Below are 17,081 nucleotides of genomic sequence, written 5' to 3'. Positions count from 1 at the left end.
AGAAAACTGTTACATGAACTGCAGGGTCCCCAAAAATGTGTCGAGAGCTGCAGAGGCAAGTCAAGGCTGTCCAGGAGCCCAGTGAGTGCAGGGCAACAATTGCTCCTGAACCTGGCAGCTTGGGACCCAAGACTCCTGCACCTCCTGCTCAACAGTGGTAGCAAGAAGAGAGTCAGAGATGTTAATTTTCCACCCTTCTCAACAAATTTATCCTTGCTTGACACTTTAATCAGTTTGGAGTAACAGGGCTGACCACAGGTTTGTCTTCCACTCTCAGTCCTTGACACATCGTCCACCCTCATCGATGGCTGCCCCAGCTATACCCTCACTCTTGAGAGTTCAGTTAATCAAATCCCCCCTGAGATCACAAAAGCACCAGATTATTTAGTTGTTCAAAAGAACATCCTTATAAAAGGAAATTGCAGGCAGTGGGCTGCAGTGATCACAGTTGAGAAGAAGTATAACCATTATACTTCTTCATTATATGCACTATCAATGTTAGATTTACAATATGTGGTTGGTTTTCTCCTTACTGGTAAGGAGATGTTATGTTACTCACTCCCTGATCCAGTGGCTCAAAGTTATTCCTTAAAATGTTTACAGTTTTGGTTCTTCAGATTTAAAACACATTATTGAAAGATTGGACTTGTGTGTTGCCTCCTTTTCAATTCCCATTTGATGAACCGTCATCTCTTATGTTACTTTGTGACACTGAACCTTGTGTCACAGCACTGTCCCATACATCAGAAAATTTTTAATTCTTGTCCTTTTACCTCTTCCCTTCCCACCATGTCTAGACTTGAGCATTCCTTCATGTTGAAGCAGAGATTCCCTTGTACCTTCTCCAATTTACACTGTATCCAGTGCTCAGAATGTAGTCTTCCCTACATTGGAGAATCCAAAACACAGATTAATCTAACTTAATCTCCAAGTTAAGAATTAACCTACCAGATCTTGAATATGAAACCTTAAATTTATTTTGGCTGCATCTCACAATTTTAATCAATGGCTTTTAAAAGAGTGTAATTAAATGAGTTTGTATCATAGGAAAAATTATACCTTTAAATATATAATTCACTGCATGGTAACCATAAAAAGTGACCTGGAAACAATTGTAATTAACAGATTTTATTAATACAGAACTCACAAAAGCACACAATGTTGCAGTCATGTTGGCATGCTGGTTGGTGGTAAATTTAAAATACTTCAGTTTCAACTACAATTTCCTTCTGCATTGTTCTTTTTGACTTGCTTAGCACTATCCCATCTTATTAAGTAACCTGCTTTGTGGAATCATCTCTTGCTACATAAGGCAATGAAAAAAATTAAAGTTAATGGTTAATTAACAGCCCTCTACTTACAGTGTAAATGCTAACAGACAAATACTTTCAATTGAAGCAATATTATTTACTAGGTTCACATAACAAACTGTATAACTACATTTTACAAAGGACAGGAGGCTACATACAGTGCCATAAGCAGTGATGTTTAATGACATCATAATTACAAAACTTGAACTGTAGTTTAGATTCAGGGAAATCACATTTCTTTTCCCTTCAAGCCCTATGTTAATACTCATATACTGTATTTCTCACAGTAATCCATCTTCCCCATTTCTAAGTCCATATGACATATCAATAGTTGTGTATGATTTGAATCATAACCTGAAAATCTACATGAGATAGTTATCAATATTTGTCACTATAAATAAAAGATACTGTTTGAGAAATTCCAGTGACAGTACTGAACAGCCTCCATCCACCTGCAAACCCCATCCCCATAAAATTCATGTTTCTACATGCAGGGCCACATAAAACAATTATGGTACTTCTTGTATCACAGTATGAATTCCATTAAGTTGACCAAGTAAATAAACTATTGCAGTCTCCAGCATCTTAAGAGCCTTTACGTTCAATGTAATAAGAAGCTACTCTTTATTGCACAAATGAATGACAAAAATTTATGCACCACAAATAATAGAAAGGTTATTTTGAGTTCCTAGAATGCCGGCTGGTCTTCTACAAATCCTACATTAGAAACTGCCTAAAGATGATGTCTCCTGCAAAATAAAAAAGAAGTCATTACAAAACTGTAAACAAGATTAAAAAAAAATCTATTTGAAGGAATGCATTGAAAGTTATTGTCAGTGTTCTCTCCTTGCCTTTCTTACCTTATTGACCTAGTAATGAAGGCAGCATTTAATTTCATGACAGAAAAGATATATCACTCAAATTATCAATAATTTTCCACGAACCTGATCAATGAGAATCAATTATAACAATGCAAACATAACTCTGTTCCAGTAATCAATTTTTCCTCATTCTGAGTCGAGGTGCTAGAACAGTAATGTATGGAATGTCAAACCATACATGAGAATCATCATCATTATTTGTTACTATAAATAAAAGATGGGAAAAATTCCAGAATTCTCCTTTCAGTTTCCTTATGTGCAAGTTCAGGTTCAATTTTTGTTTAGTTTTTGGACTTGTTTTGTCTGGTGGATTTGGAGCTCCCTTCTGGGGAACGCGCTAAGACGGTAGTGCGATATTAATACGCAGCAGCCTCTCCAGACTCTGGATTGGGGATTGCCAAATGTTATGTGGATTTTCTGGTGTAGTCTGTTTTGTCATATGCTTTTGTGATATCATTCTGGAGGAACGTTGTCTCAATTTTTAACTGCATTGCATTTGTGGTTTCTAAATGACAATAAACTGAATCTGAATCTGAATCTAAATTGTCATTCAACTATATGTATGTATACAACTAAATGAAACATTGTTCCTCTGGGGCCAAGCTGTAAGGCACAATATATACAATGCATATAGTTACAGTAGAACAAAATAATCCTTGCACAAGTCCCTGAGTGGCATGGCCTGAAGACTGATGGTGCATGGGTTGTTGTCCTTGAGCCATTTTTCTGCAAGAACAAGCACCTAGCAGTTCCTCATCTCACACTGTGTCTACTGCACACTAAGGCAGTCCAGCTGGTCTTCAAGTGAGCAAAATCTGGAGCGCAGCATCGATGGGAGAGCTGGACTGTGGGGACCAGATCCAAACCCAGTGTGGATTCCAGAGCACCTGCTGTGCCTCAGTTCCCTCCTATACCAGTTCCAGCGCCTCTGCCCCTAGGTGGTTGTATCAGGGGACACTGCAGCACCTCTGCTGTCAGTTTCACCAATGAACTAATGAACTGGACTTACAGTATTTTGTATTACCCATATCCAGCAAGGTCATCTGATCACAAGAAAACAATTACACCATTTGTTGGACCTGGGAAGGCTGCTGCAACTAAGTGTGCCACCATCTTAACGGAAGTAAAAGCCAAGGATGTAAAATGCATAGAATGATTTCCCCTATTCCTGAAATAGATGCACTAAATTCCTTAAAGTTGTTATAGCTGGGGATGGTAATGGGAACAAGCTCCCACTACCTATTAAACACTCTCAATGGCATGTGGCTCAAATAACCTCTGACAACCAAGTCTAGCACCTGGCCTTTACGTGTGGCTCAGTTCTAAGCCTGGCGGAACCATTTCTACTGACAGAAGGGGCAAAGGCGGGTTACTGGTGCCTTAAAACCAGTTGCTTCGTCATCCGTGGTTGGCATCTCATCTCAAACCTCTGCTGCCCTATAGCTAAACCCACTCACAGAGAAGGCTTCAGGACTAAACCCCTAGGGAAAAATCTGGACCAGGAGTCCCTGTGGAAGTCCTACATTGAGCTCGATACTGACTGGCAACTCCTACAATGCTTCTGGTACCAAACTGTATCAATCTCTGCCGTCTTTTGGGTTCATCAGATGCATGGAGAGGGGGAGCTTGCTACATGGTCAACAGCTCACTCTCCATAACGTACTGCCCAGGCTTGCATATCTAGACAGCTAGGACACAGTGTCCATGACTCAATCTGACCGACAAGAGGCCTCACTCAAATTCTAGGTGAAGTTTGTGAAATTCTCTAAAATGCCCCATCTCCCTGCCCGCTCAGCTAAAACTTACCCCTGGCTAAGGATCATCTGTCCTCAATGACTGACTTGTACCTTAAGATTGTATCTCTAGTTCTAGACACTAAAGATTGGAAAACATCATCCCAGCAACTCCAACTGTTCGTTTCATTGCGATTACCTTGGAATTTTCTGAACTTTATAGGTCCAATCTGTTTAAATCTTCCGAAGTTCAACCCGTCACAGGAATTAATCCAGAGAACACTTAATGTATTCCTGCCATCACAGGTATAGTATTTCATCGGTAGAGAGACCAGACCTGCTGTAATTATTCCAGGCATGGCTTCAGCCGGACCTATATGAAAAGATGTCTTTTCTCTTGAATTCAAATCTTCTTTAAAATAAAGGATAATATGTAGTTTGCTTTCTTAATTGTTTGCTGTACTTGCAGATGAGCTTTCAGTTATTCATGCAGAGGAGAACTAGGTCTCTCAACATGGAAACCTTTTCATCTCTCACCACTTAAAAAGCACTCCACTTTTCTATTTCAGGAAAATGGATGACCTCACAATATGTTGCATTTACCTTGTCCTTTCCCCATTTATTTAGTTTTAAACCTTTATTATCTTCAGTACATTATCTTCACAACCCACCTAGCCCCAGCTTTCTATTATCTACAAATCTGGATATGTTACACTTGGTGCCCCATCTAAGTTATTGATGAAGACTATGAACATTGAGATTCCAGCAGCAATCCCTACTGTACCCTACAAGTTACAGCCAACTGACCACAAAATTCAAATCCATTTATCACATGTATATTAAAATATAGTGAAAAGTGTCTTTTTTGTACTAACAACCAACACACCCATGAATATGTTGGGGGCAGCTTGTAAGTGTCACTACTCTCTCTGGTGCCAACACAGCAAGCACACCTAATTCAGCACCGCAACACAATCAGCAGCAAAAACAAAACAGAACAAGACAACAACAGCAAAACAAGCCTCTGTCCCACCCACAAACACAGACAGTTCCCAAGCCCAGGACAGGCTGCCTCCGAGCTTCCGGTCCTTAGCCGCATATTCTTGGATTCACAGATATTGGGCCTCCAACCTCAGACCCCACCTTAGGACTCACTGATCACAGGTTTGACCTTTGGACCTTGATTTCTGGATTTCCACAGATCTCTGACCCCAGTAACTCCTTCAGGCCTCTACCTTCAGTCTTCAAACTTCAAGCTTCTACCTCTGGATTTTGACTTCACTAACATCTGAAAATACAGTATCAACCAGCCAGGATTGCTAATGTTCGACCATGGAGTGCACTGACTCAGCCTCCGGGAAAACGGACGTTTGATTGCGAAGCACACTGACCTGAACTCAAACTACTGTCCAGATTCTTCGTTTACTGCTCCTGACCTCTAACTCCACCTCATCCCTGTCCCTAAATCCTAAATTGACCTCTAGCTCTTTATGCTATGCCCAAAACTATCCCTTCGATCTATATGAAAAAAAACAACTATAGTAAGTCTGAGCCAAGATATTGAAGGACATCACAGCTTGGTGCAATCTTGACAGGCATCTTGAGCCTTTTATTTTTGTTGTAGACTTTCTTTTTGCTAAACACTCCTTTAACCGTAACAATATATTTATTCCAATCCCATGGACTGTAATTTTGTCTAATAATCTCTTGTGTGTGTGTGTGGAAGTGGAAAATTGTTCCAAAAATTACTCCAGACTATCTAAATTTTCCTCATAAAAAATGCTCCCCACTTCTGAGAAAATCTTTGTAAATCTCCTCCAGCCCTCCCCAGTGCAATCACCTCACAAAACTTCTGAACCTAGCTAATTCTTAGAGGACAATTAACAGCAAATTCCAGCAACTGCATGATTTGATCCACTCAGTATAATAACATGATGGAACAACATCTAAAAGGGATTATAAATAATAACTCTTCACATTTTCTCTCTGTTTAACACAGTTGGTGTTTTGTTAAAAGGACAGTTGGTCAGTTGATACTGCTAGCAGTTGAAGATATTTCGTTGAGTTATTCCAGAAATTGCTAATTTATTTTTCTTCTCTAAATCCAAAGGAAAAAGGAAAAGCAGGTTTATGAAATGAGTAACACACACAAAATGCTGGAGGAACTCAGCAGGTCAGGAAGCATCTCTGGAAAGGAATAAAGAGTTGACATCTTTGGTCAAGATGCTTCATTTTGTGTGTGTTACTCTGGATTTCCAGCATCTGCAGAATCACTTGTGTTTCTGAAATGAAATCTGGGATCTGAATTGCACCTTTTCTTGGGCAGTAAATTATAAACCATTGGCCACTTGTGAAACCATTTCTCAACACTTCCCAATTATCTGTGCTATGCAAAACTGCTGAAAGTTCATCTTATTTCATTTATATAGAAATCAGAGCTAAATTTTACTTGCAAAAGGAACCTACCTGCTTCTTGCATGTATTACACCATTTCATACTGGTTTGCAGTGATGAATCGGGACAAACAACAGGCCAGCAACATTCCAATTAACTGCACAGATTTAAACAAATCAGAATAAATTATATTTAAATATTATTAAATTTCCTTTACTTTGGAGAATTTTTCATTACAGAATTCAGGGCTGAGAAATGATTAATGTTTTAGCATGCAGAGTAAAATGCTATTAAATACAGAAACCTACAGTATATTTTGAATCTGGGCCTATTTGTTTGCAATGGCAGAATCTACTCATATTGGAACAGATATCTCAGCAAGTTTCGACCTACCTAGGAGGACATAGCTCAGGAAACTAATAGTCATTACATTTTATTACCACTGTTTGATGTGTTGAAGAAGGATGTAACTGTCAATCCAACTGATTTCACTGAGAGCTGAATGCGAGTTGGAAGAAAGTACTTTGTGGATTCATCCATAAAGGCTTTCAAAAGCACAGAGGGAATGGACTGGGTTAATGGGACAAAAAGGTTGTGGAAGAGTTGGGATTTAGAGTGGCAGACTGGGAGATAGGAAGAACATCTCAAGCAGATCACTTCATGAGTGAGATGAAAAGATGGCGGCACAATATCCTATGAAGGAGATGGAGATGCCGGCAGACTGATTCATAAATGGTTTAAGTCTTGAAGACAACTTGATTGGCCGATTGGAGGTCAGAGTAGAGGGCCCGAGAAAGGTTCTGTAGATAATTTGTTACAGTGACATAAATCTTTTCTTAGGTTTGGGACGGAGAGAAAGGAGGAAATGAATTTAAATAAATAATCCAGCAAGCTGTTCAAAACAAGAAGAAAATCAATGTAACTGAAGCTATAATGGGTGAAATAATGAATTTATTCTCTGGCAATATCAGTTCTGGTAAGCAAAGTTGCACAATGGGTTGTATAATAAAAGGACTAATATTATATAGTTTGTACCTGTAGGAAGGCAATTCCAAATGCAACCCCAGCAATAATTCCCATATTTGTCTCCATGAAGCCTGTCACCAACTCATAGCAGCCCTGTTAATTAAATCAATGAACAAATAAATTAAGTTTCCATTTTAATCCATCCACTAATATATTTACTCTGTTCTATTAATGTAAAAATACAGTATATCATTAGACCATATTTTTCTTTTTGATACACATGGATTTTTTTCAAATCTTCACCCAGTTTACTTCTATAATCTGTAAAGGATGGAACATGCATAGCAATTGTCATCTGGTTCCACTGAATCCTACACAATAGGAGGAGGTAATCTGGTCCATTGTGGCTATACCAACTATTTAATGGAATTGTCACAATTTATTGTCACAAATGAATGTTTCCCTCTTAGTTCTGTAATTTAATTCATGTACACTATCTATTTTCCTTCAGAAGTTATTATTGAAACTGAGACTGTGTCTCTCTGATATTAGATTTGGTGCCTTCAAGTCTGCCAACCTCATGTTGCACCAGGATGCTCCTAATCCATCAGAGCATCAAGGGAATTGTGACTATTTACAATTCAATCTGCTCTCAAGAAGCGCCGAACTTTTGAATAGTTCCGTCTCCAGACTTTTCTGGGGTAAAGTGTTACAAAGATTTACCACCCATTCACTCACAAAGTAAATCAGCTCTTTTTCAGAGATTGTGAGCTTTGATTTGGGACTCCACAACTACAGGATAAAGCCTTGTCAAACTCCTTAAAATTGTGTCAATGAATTCAATCTTCTGGACTGCATAGGCTAATCTACCCAATTTCAACTCATAGGATAGTCCCTCTGTCTCTGTTTCTGAGCATTCTTTCCTCCTGGAACCAGACAAAAGCTGATTATTTTATAACTTTGCGTTTGAGGCTTTGTGGATTGAACATTTTGTTTGTGGAAAATACATGACCACATGGTTAATTGCAAAGTGATCTTTGGAATCCAGAGGTAGTGGAAAGAAATATGATCAAAAATTCCTAGCATTTTTGTCAATTCTAAACTAATGGGGTATTACATAAAAAAGGCTAATACAGTCAATTGTGCCATTGATTAATTGGGACAATCACTTATTTGGGACAACTCTTAAAGAACAAAAACTAATCAAAAACTACCCAGGATTTCCTTAGTTTATTTTGGACACCATGCCATTTAATTGGGGCAGGAGACTGCTGCCAAACAGTTTCTAACTAGCATCTGACACGTGCACTTGCGTGGCCATCAGACACCACACCTTGCTTAGAGTGAACAGTTTTTAGTATCAGTTTTGTGGGCTTGTGTTCAAAATGTGGTGGTTTTGTCACTGAGAGTTGGCCAGGAATAAGCAGCAAGACAATTCAGATCAGTTTTGCTCATGACAGTTTCAGGCAATCAGGCTTGGAAGTGCCAGAAACTGACAGGAGTGAAAATGAAGCGAGTTCACTACTTCACCACATTAGGAACTATAAAGAATTTGAAGGCATTGACAATAATCTTGAATGTTACAATGAAAATGAAGATTTGGAGAATGCAATTGATGAAAATTGTTTGAAGGCAGTCCGCTATCTACACTAGGTGTCTCTGCTGATATTGTTCAGTTAAAGTCAAAGGAACATGGCAGCATAATTCCTCTGTCGATAACTATAAGGAATTAATACATTTTTAAAGTACTGCAGTAGCATTGATAGCTTTCCAATTTCATTTTAAGTACACAATTTGCTACTCAGTTAAATGGCAATTTGTCTTTTTTATGCCCTTTTAACTATTTTCATGAACATTTGGCTAATTGGGGCAGCCACTTAATTGGGCCAAATTGTACTGGTTCCAATACATCCCTATATGTCTCCAATAGTTTTACAAACTTATCACAGCCAAATATATACCTGGTGGTAGACTTTGGTGGCAGCAATAGTCATGTTCCGTAAATCCTGAGGGTTACAGTCACTGCTCTTTATACAGCAACTGCGAGGAAAGCCATGCTCAGGCCAATAGGTGCTTGTGCTCCAGTTTGTATAGTTCTGTACACCACAGCAGCGCAGCTGGAAAAGACAAACAACTGGTAAGTATGAATTTGTCATTGTTGAACTCATGGAAATAATCAAGGAAAAGGAAAGTGGTGAGAAAAGCTGAGTACATAATATAATAGACTTAAGACTTTACAGTGGTCTTAAAGAGGAAGAAAGAGGTTTCTTAAATGCAGTGCAATCATTAAGTTTCATCAGGGCAAGCAGCCCATGAATGAATGAACTAGCGTTAAATCAGAGAATCAGAATTAGGTTTTATTATCTGACGTACGTTGTGAAATTTGTTGTTTTGTGGCGGTAGTAGCACAGTGCCAGAGGAAAAAAATAGTGTAAAAGACAAATAGTGAGGTAATGATCATGGGCCATTCTGAAATGTGAAGGCAAAAACTATTCCAAAAACGTTGGGTGTAGGCCTTCTGTCCTCCTCCCTATCAGTAGTAACACAAAAATGGAATGCCATGGATAGTGAGGGTCTTTAATGGTGATGCCTTCTTCGGGCATTGCTTCTTGAGGATGTCCTTGATGGTGGGAAAGACTGCGCCCATGATAAAAGTGCCCAAGCCGACGATGCTCTGCAGCCTCTTGCAATCCTACGTATTGGAGACTTCACACCAAGCTGGGATGCAAACATTTAAAATACTCTCCATACCTGTAGAAATTTGCAGATTATCAAATCTGCTCAAACTCCTAAGGAAGTGCAGCCACTGGCACGCCTTCTTCATGAATGCATCAATGTGTTGGACCCAAGGTAGATCGCCAAGATGTTGGCATCCGGAAGACTTGAAGCTGCTCCCTCTTTCCAGCAACCTCACAATCAATCAGCCAATCTATCACACTCCTATATACCTCTTCATTGCCATCTGAGGTTCTGCTGGCAATGGTGATGTCTCAATGAATTTATAGATGGTGCTTGAGTTGTGTTTAGCCGTGCAGTCATGAGTATAGAGACTGGGAGATATATGTATCCTCATATTTTCATTTCCTACTGCTTAACATGGCGTATCAATTCGTTTGTCCCAATTATGGCCCAGTTACACTTCTATAACAGTAACTTTATTTTAATTATGCTAAGTGACTGCAATTACCACACAGGTTTGCCAAAAATAGATTTATCTCAAAAATAAATGCCAAAACAAAGGAGCAGAGATGAGCAGTGGTACCACTAGCTATAACCATGTCAACACTCTGGTTTCATATTTTATAAACTCTGCCTACTTATTGTAGTCAGTTGCCAAAGGTGGTGTGATTTGAAAAGAGAAATGAATCTGACATAGATAACTGATACACTTACACTATTCTGCACATCATCAACAGCATGGCTCTGCTCATCCTCTCCATTGTAGTTATGAACAGCATCAGTGTAGGTCTTGAGAAAAATATCTTTGATCTGCAGAACGACAAGAACAAGTTATATTGTTTGGATGAAGGACAAAAGATGCTGCTGAAATTATTTTTATACTATCACTTGCATAATGTAATATCCCAAACCACTTGAAAACCAGATCAGGCAGTAACGTGAATGAGAAATGCAATTAAAATTTCAACTCTGTCAGACTCTTTGTCACACCTTTGAACTGAAATGTTAATTTTCTTTCTCTTTCCACAGATGCTCCCTCACGACGAAACCATTCTGTCGATAGATCAGGTGCTCGAAGAGGAGAGGGAAACATGAGTAAATATGGTAAAAATACTCTGACAAAAAATTTATAGCAAGGATTTTGAAGATCTGTATGTATTTTAATGGAAGAGAATTGAAGAATTGAGCAGTACAAGGATCTGGAAACACTAACGAAGATAATGGAGTGATGGTGGGAAAGAGGGTAAGTTGAAGAAGAAGAGGTGAGAGCACTAACAAAGTAAAATGTGCATGTAAAGAATGTAACCATATCAACACACACAAAACGCTGGAAGAACTTAGCCAGTCAGGCAGCATCTATGAAAAAGAGTAAACAGGCAACGTTTTGGGCCAAAATCCTTCTTCAGGACTTCTTCAGATCCTGAAGAAGGGTCTTGGCCCAAAACACTGACTGTTTATTCTTTTCTATTGGTGCTGCCTGACCTGCTGAGTTCCTCCAACATTTTGTGTGCATTGCTCTGGATTTCTAGCATCTGCAGACGTTCTCATGTGAGTGTAACCATAATGTATTCATTTTGTTTAGAGGCAATGGAAAAACATCTCAGTTCACAAATTGTTTGTCTAAATACCAGTGCAGCTGCAGTATATATTTCTTGTTACACCGATACCCTTTTTTTGGCCACTGCAGGTTTGAAGCTTCATTCTACTTTCCAATCTCATATGTTGCTAATTTTCTATGAATAGAGCGGTAGGAATCTTACTCCAGGAATAATATATTGGGTATATTTTTACCTTTTAATGTTTACCGTTGTGGAATAATGTTTTCATAAATCATTCTTTCCCTCACATTGCTCTGCTGTTTAGAGCATGGATATTCCAAACCAGCACAGTTCTGCACTGACTTATGCAGCAACTTTGTGGATGAAAAATACTAATTTTGAATATAGCAGAGTCACATGAATCAAAGCAAAGGATAAATTATGTTGTGGTTCTAAATTAAAATAATATTGCATAAGAAGTACGTGGGACTGTAACAAGTTAGCCCTTGCTGGCTTTTGTGTTTGAGTGCAATCTTTCTTCATCTGCATCAGTTTAACCCCCTACTCCCTCCTTTACCCGGCCAACCTCCCTTTAAATGCATCAACACTATTTGTTTCAGCCATTCCCTGTTGTAGAATGATGCCCATCCTCACCACTCCTGGTGTAAACACGTTTCCTCTTAATTCCTTATTGGACTTCATGGAGACTATCTTATGTTGATGGTCTCCATTACAAGTTGAAACACTGTCTCTCTGTGCAGCCGATTTGTAAAAGTAATTTCACAAAGCTCTATTAGGTCGCCCCCTAGCCTACTACTCTCAAGTCTCAGTTCATCCAACTTTTCCTGAAATATACACCCTAGCATTTTAATATCATCTTTAGAAACTGCACCTTCTCTACTTTCTTCTTACCCTTTTTGTGAAATGGTAACTAAAACTGTGTGCAGTGATCTACGTATGGAATAACTAGTTTCATGCTTATGTAGTACGACTTTTCCACTTTTTAATGGTAGAATAAACTACTTTTTATTGTAGAGCCTAATCCTGATGATTTGATGAAGGACCTCTTCTGAGTTTCAACGTGGATCTTGACAACTGAATTTACTCCCTTCCCTTCTCAAGCTCCTCACCAACTGTTGGGCCCTTATTGTGAAAATGTGTCCACTATGCCCTTTGGGGTTCTCTTTCTTAGCTGTAGAGGGAACTAGAGCCTCCCTAATTAAAGCAGCTCTATCACCAATATTCTGCTCTTCATGACTTCCCTCACTCACAATCCTGCCATCACCCTTGGACATGCTACTCAGTTGCAAGATCTGCATTTATATATCCAGCCTTGAATTCCTCTTTTTATTCTGAAAATCAACAGGTACAATGTACTTGTTAGCCAAGGGAGGAATCTGTTTGAATTCCGACTCCGGCTCTTGCAAGTTATTTGAGTTGGCTATCTGAGGTTCAGACAATCCTCCGCCTGAATTCTTGCTCTTCTTTGGGATGTGTCTATATAAAGCTGTCCATTAATGTCACATCATCTCTTCTGTATCAAAGTGATTTGAGATGCAAATGTAAATGTACTTGCTCTGGACAGTCCTATCTTAACTGACAATTGCATTTATTTAAATAGTTAAAGTTGTTATTCAATAACTAACACAAGGCTGTCCTCTTAGTCCATTATTATTTGATATTGCTTAAGAACCCTTGGCAATTACTATCAGAGAATCACAGAATATTTTTTGGCATTAATCGTGGGACAGATATACATGTTATCATTATATGCAGATGATTTATTATTATTTATTTCTGATCCTGAGAAATCCATTTCTGCAGTTTTATCATTGTTGGCTCAATTTAGTGATTTTTCCGGGTATAAATTAAATCTTAATAAGAGTGAATTGTTTCCTTTAAATAGACAGGTTCCAATTTATGGAAATTTACCTTTTAAATTAGTTAATGATTCTTTTATTTACTTAGGGATTAAATTCACAAAAAACTATAAAGACTTATTTAAGGTTAATTTTTTACCCTTAATCGATCAGATTAAATGTTTGTTTACTAAGTGGTCACCATTATCTTTATCTCTGATAGGTCGGATTAATGCTATTAGGATGGTTATTTTACCCAAGATTTTATATATATTTCAAGCGGTACCAATTTTTATTCTGAAATTTTTTTTGCTATTGTTAATTCAAAAATTTCCTCATATATATGGCAGAATAAAAATCCTAGGTTAGGTAAGATTTATTAACAGAAGGCAAGGAAGGAAGGTGGATTGGCATTGCCTAATTTTAGATTTTATTATTGGGCAGTTAATATCCGATATTTGATAAGTTGGTTAAAGGATTGGGATTTATCTTTTAGCCCTCATTGGGTGAACCTGGAAACTAAATCTGTACAAGGATTTGCATTGGGTTCTATTTTAGGGACTTCTCTTCCTTTGCTCTTTCCAAATTGCCGAAACGAATTGACAACCCGATAGTTAAACATACTTTACGTATATGGTTTCAATTTCGGAATTTTTTTGGGTTGACTCAGTTTGTTTTAAATATTCCTATTGTATCCAATTGCTTTTTTCATCCTTCTATTATAGACCAAGCTTATTCAGCTTGGAAGACTAAAGGATTACTACAATTTTCCGTTTTATTTTTGGATAATTGTTTTATGTCTTTTGAGCAATTATCTAATAAATATAATTTGCCTAGATTTCATTTTTTTTTAGATATTTATAGATTAGGAATTTCTTAAATACTGTACTTCCTACTTTTCCAAATTTTGTGTCTTCAGGTATTTTGGAGAATTTGTTTGAACTAAACCCTTTTCAGAAAGGGCTAATATCAAAACTTTACAATATAATTATGAAGATACATTCAGAGCCCTTTTATAAGACTAAAAATGATTGGGAAAGAGAACTTAACCTTACTATCCCTATTGAGAATTGGGATAAAATTCTTCAATTAGTTAATACATCATCTACATGTGCTAAACATTCATTAATACAGTTTAAAGTTGTGCACAGGGCTCATATGTCCAAAGATAAATTGGCTCATTTTTATTCCTATATAAATCCTATTTGTGACAGATGTCATTCTGAGATAGCGTCTTTAACTCATATGTTCTGGTCGTGTCCGCTTTTGAAAAAATATTGAAAAGATATTTTTGATATTATTTCTGCGGTATTGAACATTGATTTACAACCTCATCCTATTACTGCAATTTTTGGTTTGCCAATGATGGACTCACTTCATTTATAATCTTCTGCTTGTTGAATGATTGCATTTCTTACACTAATGGCTAGAAGATCTATTTTGTTGAATTGGAAAGAAATTAATCCTCCTACTGTATTTCATTTGTTTTCTCAAACTATGTTATGTCTAAATTTAGAAAAAATTAGAAGTGGTGTATTTGATACTTGTATTAAATTTGAAAAGATATGGAGACTATTTATTCAATATTTTCATATGATGTAATATGACCCTGTTCCAAGCCTATTTGATTTTCCAGTTTCGATTTTATATACGTTGAGAGGATCGGAGTTGACGACACTGATGATTTTGTATTTTTGTGAGATATTATAAACAGCCCTTTTTTCTTTTTCTTTTTTTGTTTTTTTTTTCTTATTAGTTACTAGATTATTAGATTAGTTTTTTTTGCATATTTTTTTTCTTTTTTCATTATATATTATGATATACCTAGGTTTGCTTTGTTTATTTGTATATTGTATCGTCCATGATTTGGGAATACTCATTTATACAGTAATCATTGCTTATGTATTCTTTCATGTTCAGTTGAAATGTGTATGTTGGTAATCCCATTATCTATGTATCGATTTTATTTTGTTGATATTAATAACAATAATAAAAAGATTGAAAAAGAAAGAATAACTAACACAACCAGTTCTAGTAAGCCATCCAATTAATGATACATCTGCCACCAATACGAAGCATATTAAACATTAAGAAACACCAAGAAAGAAGTTACATTAAATTAAATGCTAAATGGTAACTGCAAATCCTACATAAGTTCTAGAAAGAGAGGAACCCTTAAATCTTCTCAGTTCACTAAAATCCCAGGTCATGTAGTCTAAGGAAGTGGTGCTCCTTGTCGCTTCAAGATACACCTACCTCATGTCGAAATACAAATCCAGAGATGCCAGCAACCAATTCTGCCAAGAACACCAGGGATAGGAACATGGCATACTGAAAACAGAGAAGTCTTAATGTTAGTTATATTTAAGGTCACTGAGGTAATAAACCCATAAGTATAGAAACATAGAAAACCTACAGCACAATACAGGCCCTTTGGCCTACAAAGCTGTGCCAAACATGTCCTTACCTTAGAACTACCTAGGCTGACCCATAGCCCTCTATTTTTCTAAGCTCCATGTATCCACCCAGGAGTCTCTTAAAAGACCCTATTGTTTCTGCCTCCACCACCATCACCAGCAGCCCATTCCACGCACTCACCACATTCTGCATAAAAAACTTACCCCTGACATCTCCTCTGTATCTTCTTCCAAGCACCTTAAAACTATGCCCTCTCACGTTATCCATTTCAGCCCTGGGGAAAAGAGTCTGACTATCCACATGATCAATGCTTCTCTATATATTTTACACCTCTGTCAAGTCACCTCTCATCCTCCGTCGCTCCAAGGAGAAAAGGCTGAGTTTACTCAACCTGTTCTCATAAGGCATGTTCCCCAATCCAGGCAACATCCTTGTAAATCTCCTCTGCACCCTTTCTATGGTTTCCACATCCAATATATACCACAGCACTTGCCATTCTAGGGTATAACTGGATAAGTTTCACGATAAGTTTATAACTTTCTTATAAAACTGTATACCGAAGAGAACTGATGCACTCTTACAGGCAAAGGGTGGTCACGCCAATTATTGATATTTTTTTTTACTGTTTACTGCTCTTAATAGTAATTTTTTGATATTTAGAAGCCTTTCAATTTATTATTTTTGAAAGCATCTTTGCTTTACAGATTTTTTTACATGTGCCTAAGACTTTGGCATAGTACTGTATTTATATCTGCTACCATGGATAATAACCGATTAGTATGTAGAAATGAAATAAGTCTATCATTTGAATGCTTGCTTACTCATCACCTTCCCCTGGGACAACGAAGTAGCACAGTTAGTAGAGTTGCTATCTCAGAGCTCTAATGACCTGGGTTCAGTTCTGTTCCCTGTGCAATCTGTGTGGTTTGCATATTCACCCTGGGCCTGCCTAGATTTTCCTGGGTACCACTGCTTCGTCCCATTTAAGGGATGTTATAAAGGACTAGTTTAACTAGTTGGTTGACAGACTGGCATGGACTAAGTTAGGGGTTTGTTTACTATGTTGTATGAATCTACCTGTCACTTGCAGACAAAAGGGAGGAAAAGAAGAATCATTTTTGTTCTTACTCAATTTAAAATACTTAAATTACTGCAATTTATGGAAAAGGATACCTTCCTCTATGTTCACTGCTTTATACTTTAGTACAGATTGGTTGATATCCTTGGAATGAGTAGTTTGTACATTGTAAGGCTGATAATCCTGAACATGAGCTGTCCTCTTCATTTCTGTCCTGTCTGTAGG

The 17,081-nt window shown here is 37.6% G+C and overlaps 1 protein-coding gene across 1 annotated transcript in view; it reads right to left on the bottom strand.

The window, feature by feature from the left end:
- Window positions 1-1,112: 1,112 nt before the first annotated feature.
- tspan7b (tetraspanin 7b) overlaps window positions 1,113-17,081 on the bottom strand; it is a 99,913-nt gene continuing 83,944 nt past the window's right edge. Inside the window, exons 3-8 of the mRNA XM_059968242.1 lie at window positions 15,617-15,691; window positions 10,678-10,773; window positions 9,246-9,401; window positions 7,354-7,437; window positions 6,391-6,475; window positions 1,113-2,059 (exon numbers count right to left, since the gene is read on the bottom strand). Of these exons, the coding sequence (XP_059824225.1) occupies window positions 6,407-6,475; window positions 7,354-7,437; window positions 9,246-9,401; window positions 10,678-10,773; window positions 15,617-15,691 (480 nt within the window). The 3' untranslated portion in view covers window positions 1,113-2,059; window positions 6,391-6,406. The remainder of the gene's footprint in view (window positions 2,060-6,390; window positions 6,476-7,353; window positions 7,438-9,245; window positions 9,402-10,677; window positions 10,774-15,616; window positions 15,692-17,081) is intronic.

This window comes from Hypanus sabinus, chromosome 4, assembly GCF_030144855.1.
Source record: "Hypanus sabinus isolate sHypSab1 chromosome 4, sHypSab1.hap1, whole genome shotgun sequence".
NCBI classification, from domain to species: Eukaryota; Metazoa; Chordata; class Chondrichthyes; order Myliobatiformes; family Dasyatidae; genus Hypanus; species Hypanus sabinus.
This window is presented reverse-complemented; position numbering and strand designations above follow the sequence as displayed.